Raw genomic sequence first — 13,518 nt, 5'->3', positions numbered from 1 at the left:
GAGCCTATTCTGTAAAGGGACTGATTTATCTCTTGATCAAAGGGAAGTGCCTGTCCACTGCCTTTCTAATAAAAGAGAGTTCATGATCACTGCTTACCCAGGAGCATAGGAGAGATCAGCTATTTAGCAGTGAGCACAGGTTCTGAACTATGGGCAGTACCTGCTTCAGAGGAGGACTGGTAGCATTGTCACCCAACAGGAGACGTATTTGGAGAGAGCTTTATACAGCTGTGGAGTCAGTTGGGATGCAGAGGCCAGGTCTGGTCTTCCCTGATATTTCTTGATGCCCCTTTTATTTTTGGCTGTTTTACCTTTCTGCCTCCTTGGGAACCAGCATTACTTTTCCTCCGTGTTGCAGACTCTTTGAGTGAATTAACCCATTGGACCAATTTGTTGTCATCTACCACACAACAAAATTAACAGGCTGCAGATCCATCCATAGAATTATTCAAGGCATCCGTGCAAATTTTGCTCCTTTCTGTCTTTTGACTGAAGTAACTGTTTTTGGCTATAACCTGGAAGCTAGTTAGAGGAGCTTCCACTTTGTTCATTACTTCACTTAGCGTGGACTTCATCATTCTATCATTCATAATTCACTTTACAGTATTTATCATTCATCAATCATTCATCATTCACTTTACAGTGAGGGTAACGGAGCGCTGGAACAGGCTGCCCAGGGAGGTGGTGGAGTCTCCTTCTCTGGAGATGTTCAGGACCTGCCTGGATGCCGACCTGTACAACCAGGTGTAGGGAACCTGCTTTGGCAGGGGGGTTGGACTCGATGATCTCTGGAGGTCCCTTCCAACCTCTACAGTTCTGTGATTCTGTGATTCTAGAGCTTTTAGGGACTGTTTTGACAGAGATCATAAGCAGTTCTTGCTTCCCATTCTTTCTAGAGGAAACAGTATTGTTGAAGAACAATATGCTGTTTCTGAATGTAAGCCTAGTTGTCCAGGAAAAATGCATGGCAGAATTATTTTGCAGAAACACTGTCAAAAAATGAACTTCTCAGCTTTGATTTCCAGAATCTTTACAGGTCTTTCAGATTTTGTTAAATATAAGCTGTCTGCCCATGGATCATTTCCACATGTGCTCAGTCCCCTTGCTTTATGACAAGCACACCTACAGCAAGGCCTAGTAGATAGAGGAGCTATCTCTGAAAACATGCCTCTCCTGAGTACAGCAGCAAAACGACTCTTCCCCCTGTTTCTGTGTTAGTCTCACTCCCAACAACACACAAAGTCATGACCACGTTACATTTTATTACTGTAAAAAACTTCACATTTTGTAATAAAATATATAACAAGAAATTGTCACCTTTAAGTAAACGGACCATTTCATGTAAAAACACAGCTGTGAACTGTAGGCTTGATCTTAAGTCTTGTCACCCAAGGTTCATTACCAGCTAGTGAGCAAACATCTGAGCAATCTCACACCCCATTAACAATAATCTCAGCTATGCCTAATTCCCTTCATTTGTACATCATGCAAAAATCTTCTTCTAAATTGCTTTACAGCTGACAATTAATACTTTATCAATTACAGTGCTATCCGTGCTCTTGCTCTGGCTACCAGAAATCCCAGTGGCAGATATGCTGCTCAGTCTTGCCTGAGTTGCATTAAAGTAACATCTTGGGGACTGTAGTTACAGTACTGTAACACACAGAGGATGAATTACTGTTTGCTATAGAGGCTATTAAACAGACTTCACACATTATGATTGGTGGCAAATAGCTAAAATAACCTATATATATAAAGCTAAAAACATACTTAAATCAGAAGCACTGATAGATTCACAGAAGCACAGACGGCTTTGAGTTTAAAACATGATTAAGATTTCACCCCACATTGTGAAGAAAAATTGGGAAATGGTCCTAGCAGTCAACATTTCTATAAGAAATACCAAAGTCACCTTTAATTGCATTGCAATAGGTAGTGATGAAGGTGACATTTTGTGTTTTTTAATTCCTTGCATCTTGTTGCCCAGAGATAACAAAAAGGAGGGACATATTATGCATATCTTGGTCATTTTATACCATGTGTTGCAATGTGGTTAGTGAACCTTCATATATTACGTGTCAAAATCTTTGTCATTAGTATCTCCATCAACTACTGAATGTAAGTAAGTGAGGGGAAAAACATAATTTATACTTGATTGAATGCAGCAGCAATATAAGATAAGACAGGGAATTAAAGGAACAAAATGATTTCCAGGTGAAAAAGCAGGGAGAATTTTAACATTCTGGAACATAAATCTTTGAATTAGACTTGTTATGTCTGTCTACTTCTGCAGATATGAAGAAGTAGACTCCATTTATCGTTGAGTTATGCTGTCAGTTCTTGCAGTTCTGTATTTGCATTCTTCCATTTCATAAACTGCTTTTTCCTTTTCTTAAAAGCCTCAGGTAAAACCAGTGCCTGCATAAAACACAGTTTACTGTGCAGGGGAAGCACAGTAGACCTGGTATTGTAAGGTATGTGAAGTCTACATGTTAAAAATTGAACATTCTCTAGTATCTTTCAGATGCTGTGATTCTGCAGCACCAGGAGACTTCTTTTTCCTGCTAGAATTGTAATTTTTAAGCTAGTAATGTCTAAGACTTTTCTAGAAAGTTTAAAGTAGGGTGTGCTACTCTAAGACTTGCTTATTGTTGAATGGATTTTCTTTCCATTACTCCAACATGGACACATCACTAGTGCAGTTATTCACTGGTATCGTGAAAGAAAAATATTCCTGGAAGAAAGAAAGAAATTGTAGCTTTCTCAGCAATTGCTTAATGATTGCGTAATTTTTCTCAAATGACACAATACTAGGAAGATCAAGAAGTCATCTCCAGTGATATATGCACTAAAGAGAAGCCGAATATTAGAAATCCTATTGCACTACTCCAGTGAGTTTGTAAATCCACACCTCTCTCTCCTTTTGTAGTGAGCATTATGATGAAGTATAAGTGTAATTTTTATTTTCCCGATGCTATCTTTCTCCAATTGCGCTGCAGAGCAGAGATACCATGTCCAGAAAAGGAATCTCATTTCTGAATGCATCTTCAAAGTGTCACTGCACTCACAGATCGCCGATGGCTTCCACAGTTAAAATTCTTAGATTTTCCTTTAGTTAGTTTGCCACTGTCCTGTACAGGAGATGCTATCCCACTGGATACTAGGGGGTAACAGCCAGAGAGAGGTCCTGAGGAAGAGTCTGTAGCAGTAGATTCTTCCTCTGCCCACCTGTTAAAGAAATAGTATCCTTCCTCAAGTGCCCATTTCCGGAGAGGATTCACCTCAGAGGCCAAAAGGCCCTGACTTCCTGCGTCCACCGGAGGTACAGATGCTGCTACTGGATGTAAAAATGGTGAAAAACAAAAGTGGCTGTTGCGTTGGTCAAGATCCTCATTGGGTGCTGGTGACACTACAGGTGCATCAGAAGTAGTTTGCTTTCTTGACCTCAGTTTCTGGATCTCACAATCCCGTTGCCCTTTAGGAAGTTTATCTAACTGTTGAGCTTTCAGAAGCAGTGATGCTCCAAAGGTTCCTCGAAGAGCAAAAATAAAGTACCTAATGAAAGAGGAAGAGAATGGATTGTCTTAGCAGTGGGCTCCTCCCATAGTCTGCATTGTATAACACAAATCCTGTTGCTAATTTTCCAATGCCCTTCAGGCCTCTGATAGACATCTTATACCTGGTAGTTGAAAGAGGGCTTCTGGATATTAATGCAACTGTACACTTATCTTCACCTGTATGGAGTTAACTGCAAGCATATGAATACTAAAAACATGATAATAGAACCATTTGGTCACTGAATAGTGCAAGAATGATACACAGAAGCTCGCTAAGAGATTCAGTATTTGTGGAGCTTTTGTACACTACAAAAACCGGCTAAAGAAAGAACCTTAAATTGATAGAAAACATAAAACCAGAAATTTAACATCAGCTGGTGCATTTGCTCAGGAAGCAGTAAAAACACTGTGTCCTACTTGCCAATGCAGGACAGAGAACTTGTATTGCTGTATATTGTGTGCAGTGAGAGTACACACACCTCTGCACATCATGACAGTCTTATCTGAAAAACAAAGCCTCTCTCAAAACAACATTTCTAGTAGGGTTTGATCTTTACATACGTGACCTTTATACAGATTTTACAGCAAACATCAGAGCTCTTTGAAATTGCATTAATGAAGGTGTCATTCTTGCATCTGGCTGCTAAATATATACGTAAATAAGCGTACAATGTTAAAAATGCCAGCAAATCAGACTGAGTACAGAAAGGGCTCTTAAAGCAATGGACTCTCATTCGTCTCTCATAGATAGGAAATACACAAAAATACATAGAATAATAGAATTGAGTTGGAAGCAATCTTTAAAGGACATCCAGTCCAACTTCCCTGCAATGAGCAGGGACACCTATGGCTCAACTAAGTGCTCAGAGCCCCTCCAACCTGACCTTGTGGGTCTGCAGAGACCACCAGCTCTCTGGGCAACCTGTGCCAGTGCCTCTCTGCCCTTATTGTAAAGAAGGAACTTCTTCCTTATATCAAGTCTGTATTAGCCATGCCCATGGCCAGGCTCATACCCTTTCAGAGCTGTGCAGTTGCTAGTTACAGCTGGGCAGCTAAGAGAACAACTATAGAGAACCCAACCCCACAAGAAATGGATCGCATTTTGCTCCATCCTTGCTCTCAAGCTGTTCTCTGTGTCTTCTGTGTAAGTTGATGGCAGACTGGGTAGAAGGACATCCCACCAACAGACTCTGCTTGCTGCTGCCCTTCTCACAGCCCTGCAGTGTGAGATACAGTGCAATATGCTGACACAGACCAGTTGTAGCAGAACCCGGGGATTCTATGAACTGAGGACCCTACAGAAAATAATCTTAGGTATCTACATGATGGAACAGCAATTTTCCAACTCCGAAGAAAACAAGATAAACATCTTTAGGCTCAGTATTCTGCTGAGGAACTAACACTCCTAACCTTGCTGAATTCTCAATATGGATTCTTAAATTCTTAACAATGCATTTGATGCAGACCTGAGCAGAAAGCCCAGGATCAAAAATGACACTGTGAATGTGGTCTTATAGGAAGACAAAAATCACACAGGAAAAGAAAGTTTGGAAAATGATGCTCTGCCTAGAAGACATAAGACCTCACTGAACTATGTGTTGTTTATCCTGACCTTAAGTTATATAACATAACACAAAATCACAACGGCTGGGGAAATAAAATTAATTTGAAGAGAAATATGATTTTTCCTCAGAGAGCTTCTTTAAGACAAAGTTAGTATTCAAATTTTAATTCTTCATAGCATTAAAAACAAGTGCTAAAAATGTTTTCTTGATTCTTCCAATTCCAGCATACTGTGCTACTTCATGACAATTAGTACAAGAACAATACTAGCAAGTCAGTCAAACAGATCCATTACTTCAATTGTCTAAGCAGAAATAAAATTTTTAAATTTTAAATTTAAGTTTTAAATTTAAATTTTAGATGTGAAAAGTGGCGCAGCTCAGACAAAACATACCTTAAAGAATGATTAAGGTATTAAGCATTAAAAATAGTAAAGTTACCATATACATATATGGGAGCAGGTTTTCAAGCCAGCTTTTCCCTGGAAACTATCAAAACAATTAATCTTCCTCCAAATATCATTTAAATTCAATTGCAGTTATCACTACCTACCTGACTAGTCACAGAATAAAACTAAGACTCTGCATTGGATGTTGAAAGGTATTTGATATGGAAACTTGGCTTACTGATGCACTATAATGTACAGAAGCAACAGAATATGTTCTGTAACTTTCAAAGTATATAGGAACATTTCAAAGTCTTGTTTTCTAGCCTTCATCTGCTCTACTACATTGTGTTTTTCATAATGAACAATTATATAAAGGATTTGTACCAGTAAGCTTTGAAGCACCCAGAAAGGAAGGTTTTTCTGATGGGAAAATGAAGGCAATAAGTGACTTATCTAGGGTTATAAGACTGAATAAATTAATGATTCGTGAACCAGAAAGTTGAACCCAAGTTTCTGACTTCCAGACCAACAGCCTATCTCTGCACAACACCTGTGCCTCACATATCTCCTATCCATAGGCATTCTTATTGTTATTTCACTCAAACGCCTACAAATTCACAAAATGAAAACTGAGAAGAGTGCTTTGCTCAAACCTTGGCAAGAGTGCGATGGTTGGAGTGATGAGACACACTAAATAGAAAGTGGGCTCTGAAAGCTGTTTCTCCATTATCCAGTAGGAGTCGGTGGGAGGGTTGCAGGCCATGCACACAGCATTGTAGATCAGAGAGAAGACGAAGTAAATTACCACACTCCCAATTATCGTGATCCAGTGGAACAGTGTCTGTAAGAATAAAATGACCATAAAATGACCATAATACATTTGAGACACTGACTCTTAGTACAAGACAGTACACAAAAAAAAGACTAGAAAGCAGGTACCCAATAGATCCATCCTCTTGAAGAGTGCAGGCCAAATGCCTGGAAATTAACTTATGGGACAATAGTGACAACTGTTACAGTTCTTGAAGTAATGTGTTTTGCTCATGTTACTGAAATATGTAAAAGTGGTGTCCTGTCCAGTCCAAAAGCAAAGCAGAAGTGCCTTTTGTTTCTACACTTACAAAGCTATTACCCTGAAGCTAATAATAAATTCTGACATATTGTGAAGTCTCACTGCATATGTTATTTTCTTTTTGTGACGCAGAATTAATGTAAAAGACTCTGAAAGAAAACTCTTTGTCTATACAAAATATTATTTAGAAAATAAAAAAAGTCATGTGGATAGGACAGGCCAAACACGTACCCATGTTTTCATTTCTAGAGCCTGATGCAAGAGGATGGTCAGGAGGGAAACAGTATTGATGGGGTTTCCAAAGGAAAACACATCGATGTCGGAATCCTTGTATGCCTAGAAAACAGGTAAGTAGATTGTGTTGAACCTTGACTTTTTAGAAGATAGTTTTTCTTTTTTTTTTTTCTTTTCTATTTTTCACAGAAGATTGGAGACTGAGGATATGAATGACCGTTGTACTTACCAAATAGGGGACAAAGAAGCAAACGAGGCTTTGATAGAAGGCATCCAACATTGTAATAATAAAAGTCGACAGCTTGTATATCTGTAGGAGTTTACAGACAACAGTCATTATGATGGTACACACATTTCTGATCTGTCCTGCAGACATACTTGTTTTTCTTCTGCTCAGCTACTCATTATAGCTAACTGGTCTCTCTTCATGAGCAAATGCCTCTTGAACAGGTGATTTAGAGCTAAGACTTATCCCTGAACAGACATTTTCTCTTTGTTAACTAGACAGTAAGATTACTGGGAAGATTAGCCAGTCAGCTAGGGGTTGTAAAGTGGAATACAATCTCTGCTTCCATCCTTCCCCACAGGATCCCATTCCTCAAATTCTTTTTAAAAACAGCTCTTCCTGTACAGTTGGATGAAGTTAATTTGTTTTAAGGATCCTTCCCTTGATGCATGTATTTTGCACCATCTTAATTTGACTGCAAGATGTATTTAAACTTATCTAGAGACCGGTGGTGTCACAAACATTCTGGGAGTAACAGAAGGAAAGGTCCTACTGTTTCAAGGCAGACAACGTCAAATCAGAAATAATGACCTCTTCATAATGACATATGTGAGGTTCAAGAACTCTTAAGAAGGAAAGTCCTGCAAAAATCACCACATTCTGCACACCCTTGACTAGATTTTTCAAAACATTACTGAACATGATGTGAACCCCAGTCAGTGATAAAAAACACAGTCCATGATAAGGAAAGCAAGTATTATGAGAAGAAATGATAGGAAGAGTTCCTAATTATCCTGTAATTTTGTGATCTAAAACAAAGAACACATCAAATTTTGCCCATTTTCATTTTTATAATTTTAAATTGAAAATACTAAGACAATTTTGGAATATGTTTTACTGTATATACAAACTCTCACACATGCACATATATAAATATATGCATTGTCACAATATACAGAGATCAGGCCAGTTTTCTAAACCTGACAGACAATATGAGGAAAAAACTTAATATAATCTTACATGTATATTTTCTGAGCATTACCACTTCTGACAGTTTAAAGTAGTAAATAAATGGAACACCTTTGGATTGGGACAACCTGAACACCTAACTCTGACATAAACCTTTATATATTTAACAGGTCTGTTTCAGAATGCAAGAATAGAAAATAAAAGTCCAGCTGTTCATTGATTTAAACATTTACATTTCCTTTCAGTGTGCTGCAGTCTTTTAAAGACAATTTTTTTTCTGTACGTTGAGACTGTTTGAAACACTAAATCTCAGCAGAGTTTAATCAGGAACCAGCCAAACTATTTCAAGCTACATTTGTTATATTTCTCTTTTTAATCACTCGTTCTTTTTTTGTCATTTGGATTTTTTTTCTATATATGGTGTGTTTATATACAATACACACACACATATTTGCTCCATCATCTTTTCTTCACATCAGAAACAACAAATACAGGTCTGATTCACTAGTATATCACTTTATTTATTATAATGCAGCAAACTGGTACCAAATCAGATTGCTCAATACATTTAATGGCAGAATAAACCTTTTCATTTACACCTTCCAACCATGAACAAGTAACCAACTTACTCCCAAGATGGAACTTCAGTTGTATATTCCCTAGGAGCTATTCCGATAGTTACAATTAACCCTTCTTTTTGTGGATATCAGTAAAATAGAATATATAAATAGATAATTTGGTTCCAGTTGAGTCTGAAACTCTTCCCTCCCTTTCCACAAAACCAAAAACACTGTTGTCTTCTGGCTTACCAAGCAGTTATTCAGGAATCAAGACATACCTCTGAATTCTGCCCATTCTTGTACAACTCAGGCAAGCTCAGTAGTGTTTCTGCAGAAACATCTCTATCCAGAACTCCAAAGACCAGAGGGGGTAACGAGGTGAAGAAAAGATTGAAAAAAATCATCTGCCAATAATCTATCATTGTGTTGCCTGAGAACCCGCAGAAGAACTGGTACCAGAAGAGCAGGTTGACGTAGCTCTGTTGGAGAAGAAAGTACAAACCCAGTGCTCTGTTACAGGCTGAACTGTTGCTCTTCGTATGTGCAAAAGCACATCCCTTCATGCTGATGTGCTTTCTCTTTGGGTTGTGAAGGCAGTAGAGATACACATTTCCTGTGGCTTCTCCTTTATGCTCTTCTCCCCCTCCCACCTCATTATTCCCTACTCTGAAAGCTCATGTGGACCCTTTAGTTTGCAATACACAGGTAGTTTACACCTCCCATAGTCCCATCAAAGAAGCTTATGCAGCACATTGGTTGTTAACAGTTTCCAAAGAATACTTTATTTTAGTTAAAGGTGCTTTCAGTAGACATCTCTGTGTGTTGTTCCATAAAGCAGTATATCTCAAGGGACTGCTTCACACTGACCCACTGTGATACAGCTTTATAAAAGCTGTTAGGTTTCTTAAAGAAAATATCAGAGAATAATTAAACAAATTGTTCACAGCTATGAATGCCAGACTTTAAAATCCTTTTACAGGCTTGCTGTCAGTATGGAATCAAAGGCCTCCTGCTCCCTAATGGTACCAAGGAGATAATAGAACAGCAGCTTCCTGGTCTGGAGAGCTATTTCACGTTGCAATTTCTTTTGAACTGAGAAAGGGTGCCCAGTTAGGAAAAAGAAAATTTTCCATTTCCATTACAAGTGTTAACACTGACAGGACATAATCCTTATTCAAAATTATATATTAAAAAAAATAAAATATGGATGCTTTGAATTCTTAGTAAATAGTCTTTCATGCTCAGAGAGTACATTTTGTGTCAGATAGAGTTGTTTGCACAGTCTTGCAGAAACTGTACTGCTGTCAGTTTTATCCACTTTACATTATTCTTCAATGCGCCATTAATTTGCATATACATTAAATTTTTAATAAAAATGCCAGATATGACTGCATCATTGCTTGCAAGTGGTTCCTATCAAATTAAATGCAAAAAAAATCAGGTTTCACAGGCAATCGTTTTTTAGTGCAGAGTCATCTTCTGTATTCCAGCACTAATAATTGGCTGCTCCTTATGCAAATTTTATTTTGAAACTCATGGGTATTATTAATAAAGTTTCTTGAACTGCTATATAGAATTACAAAACCTTGAGTTCCTTTTTCCCCATGGAATAATGCTATTTCAATAGATATTTAGATTCCATATTTTTCTCTATTCTTTATGCAGTATATTACTAAGATGGAAATAGCAAACCCTAAACTTCTGCAAAGTGGAGAGGCAGAGATTGCAGCTTCATAAAAAAAAAAAAAAAAAAGAGAGAGCAATGTCTTCAAAAAACAAAACACTCCTTTAATTAGCGATTGCTAGGATGAAAGCTTCCAGAATTTTAATCATCTTACCACATTTTTGTAGAAAAAGTAAATCACCATCTTTGCCAAGCGAGCATAACACCAGTGTCCATGGACGAGAAGCAGTTTTTTGAGATGCTTGAATCGGGATATTGCAAAGTCACTAGCCATCACAGCCTTCATTAAAGAGAACAGAAGTTACTTTACAATCTATCTTTTTCACCCATCCAGCGAGATGGATTCTGTATATGGACTTCAAAACAATTTTCTACTATTGCACATTGTAATAAAAATAATTGAGAAATTTCTTTATCTGCAGAACTCTCCATCTGATGAGAAGAAGGAAAGGGGATATGTGGCAAAGAATCTGAGGCAGAAAACACTGAAAATCAGCAAAATCTGAAAATGTTATTAGCAGAGTCTGTTCACAGACCAGATGCTAACCTAAAAGTGGACAGGCATCTGTTAATTTTCCAGGCTTATAAGCAAATACTTATTTCTCCATGAATGCTAATTGTTGGCTCAAACTCTCTTTTTTATCTGGACTCGCAATTATGGACTGCATATTCTTTTATGACAGTAATAATGCCAGCCTGTGGTACTCAGAATACAGGGCTGCTATGAAACTTATTAATGAGCAAGAACCTATTTGACAAAAGAGAAGAGGAAGTAAACTGAACAGATACCTGCATGCCTTCTTGGCCAGATATTCCAATTCCAACATCAGCTGCTTGAATCATACTTACATCATTTGCACCATCACCTAGAAAGGGAAGACCGAAGTGAACAGCAAAGGCACAAGAAAGGTGCTTAACATGACTATGCTAGAGCTAAAAGAACAAACGAACAACAACAACAAAAAAATAACCACAGCTGTGCTGTTAAATGTAGGCAATTATGTTGTACCATGCATCTTCACTAAGGTAACAGACGGCATCAAGCAATTGTGACCTTTAGGTTCTGATCTTGGTTGGAACATCCTCCTCAGCCTAGCACTGGGACCAGCTTGGCTGGTGGCATGGACGCCCAGACACCATCTACATCTGCACTATTTTGTACATTTCTGCTTGGTGAACTCCGTATGCTCAACCACATGCTTTGCAGCACCCTATTTCACTGAACTTTTTGAATTATATGACAAATTTTATTCCAATTGACAATGTAACAAGCCTATTTCATGAGTTATTCTGCTCTTTTCAACTTTCAGCAATATGTTGAATACATAACCAAATTTCCATGGAAAGAAACAGCAATGATTGCCTGCAATGTGGAGACTGTGAATTAGGTTACCTGGTAAAGTAAATGAAATGAAGTGGAAGGCTGAAATTTTGTATTTTGAAATCTGAGGCAAAGCAAGAAATTTAATATATACCAGGCTCTTCCTTTTCTGATACGCCTTGTTGGTCCACAGAGATGTACTTTTTAGTTTTAAGTCATAAAAATCAATTCTGCAAGGATTTTAGCAGGATCTCTTACCAACAGTGAGCAGGAAACTCAACACATTTCACATTATTTGAAGGTAAAAAGCAAAGGAGTCGGTGTTTAATGCTACTCTGGGAATAATGCTATTTTCACCAGCTGGGAAAATCTGACAGGAGAAGGCCTTTGTGAAAACAGAAAACAGTAACTATTTCTGACTGCTTTGCTTCCCTAGGTGAGTGGATTCCACGGGGAATGTGTACATATGTTTGCACTGCTGTGCTTGAAAGGGACTACTGGGAGTTATGGTACATGGAGTGCTTTCATCTTGTTCAAACGGGGGTTGTACTGAAAGCTAAAGGAGGACTTCCATATGCTTATTGGTCAGGAAAGACTATTCAGTACTTGTTTTCCACTGTGTCTATCCAAGGGCAATTAGAAGTAGCTCATGCAATGTACACATTCCACACGTTTTCATAACTCACAGAGAAAGAACCCGCTTCCCTCTTTCTGCTGTAAGATTCCAAAGAGTGGTACCTATGGACAGGGTCATCACTTTGAGCTGCCTCCGCACCAGCTTGACCACAATGCTCTTCTGCAGCGGGGTGGAACGGCAGCACAGCACCGAGCGGCAGAGCCGCGCCAGCTCCAAGAACCGCTCCTCCAGACCTCCCTGCAGGATGACGTCCAGCGTCCTTCCATCGATCACCAGCCCAAATTCAGGGCTGGGTGTCTCAGAGGCTGGTAAAGATGTTGGGATAAAGCCAAAAAGTTTCCTCCGTGGTTTTTCAACCTCATAGTTCTTCCTCACTTCTTCCAAGGTTAAATTCAAGAGCGATTCGCAAGTTTCCTGTAAGAAAACAGAAGTGTTGCTAGAAATAGTTATCTCCATCTCCCTCCACAGCACAGCACCTTACAAAGTGTGTGTTTGTATAATCGTGCCAGTGGGTTGGAGCCTATCAGATGAACACTGGGGAAAACTGACTGAGAAAGGCACTGATTCATCAGATTGGAGATTATTCCAGTGACGACATTAAATCCTTCAGTGAAAACACTGCACATCTTATCAGGTAGTTAACTACAAGAAGAAATTACTTCAAAACAGAAAATAAGCTCCCTTCAGGAGGACATATTTCTATTTGCAATGCTGAGAGCTCAGAAAGAAAAATTTTTTTTTTGTTAAAGGTGATTTTTTAAAACAAGCTCTGATGTGAATTATTTGAGATAGTCCAGCTCTTGCTTCTGTCAGAAATAAATGATGGCAGAGAAACAAGAGGTTCAGCTGTTCAAAATTAGTAACTTTGACAGTTTGGCCTTTTCTAGGTCACAAATCAGGTCTGAGTCAAAGGGACAGAAATAAAGCTTTGTATTACACAGTTCTGTACCTCAAATACAGGCTAAGCCTTTCCCTACTAGCAAATTTGCCTCATTTTGGATCAGAGCCCCTTTCCACATACACACAGCCTGAGTGGATGTAGCATCCCATACCGACTGATGGGGGCACTTCTACCGCTCCTCTACAGATCTCCCAATTTGGTGCACCACTATCAAAAGACATCACAATGATCTAAAAGTGATTTTGCTGCCTGTTAGTGCTAAAAGTCCTCCTTCTGGGGCACAGTACCAAATACCTGAGGAGCTAATCACTCCTTTTCCTACCTTTTTGTCAGCTTTATTGAATGATGATTCAGTTCTGAAATGTTATTTTCACTTCGTGTTGCATAAGGTACTTGTGTAGGATGT

The 13,518-nt window shown here is 38.6% G+C and overlaps 1 protein-coding gene across 1 annotated transcript in view; it reads right to left on the bottom strand.

Annotated features, from left to right (window-relative positions):
- Positions 1 to 3,047: 3,047 nt before the first annotated feature.
- The window catches only part of ATP10B (ATPase phospholipid transporting 10B (putative)), a gene marked incomplete at both ends in the record, with an annotated part of 55,203 nt that continues 44,732 nt past the window's right edge, over positions 3,048 to 13,518 (bottom strand). The window contains 8 exons of the mRNA XM_079542239.1: positions 3,048 to 3,555; positions 6,162 to 6,349; positions 6,812 to 6,916; positions 7,044 to 7,124; positions 8,848 to 9,048; positions 10,408 to 10,533; positions 11,043 to 11,119; positions 12,313 to 12,625. Coding sequence (XP_079398365.1) covers positions 3,048 to 3,555; positions 6,162 to 6,349; positions 6,812 to 6,916; positions 7,044 to 7,124; positions 8,848 to 9,048; positions 10,408 to 10,533; positions 11,043 to 11,119; positions 12,313 to 12,625 — 1,599 coding nt within the window. The remainder of the gene's footprint in view (positions 3,556 to 6,161; positions 6,350 to 6,811; positions 6,917 to 7,043; positions 7,125 to 8,847; positions 9,049 to 10,407; positions 10,534 to 11,042; positions 11,120 to 12,312; positions 12,626 to 13,518) is intronic.

This window comes from Tetrao urogallus (assembly GCF_951394365.1).
Source record: "Tetrao urogallus genome assembly, chromosome: 14".
NCBI lineage: Eukaryota > Metazoa > Chordata > Aves > Galliformes > Phasianidae > Tetrao > Tetrao urogallus.
This window is presented reverse-complemented; position numbering and strand designations above follow the sequence as displayed.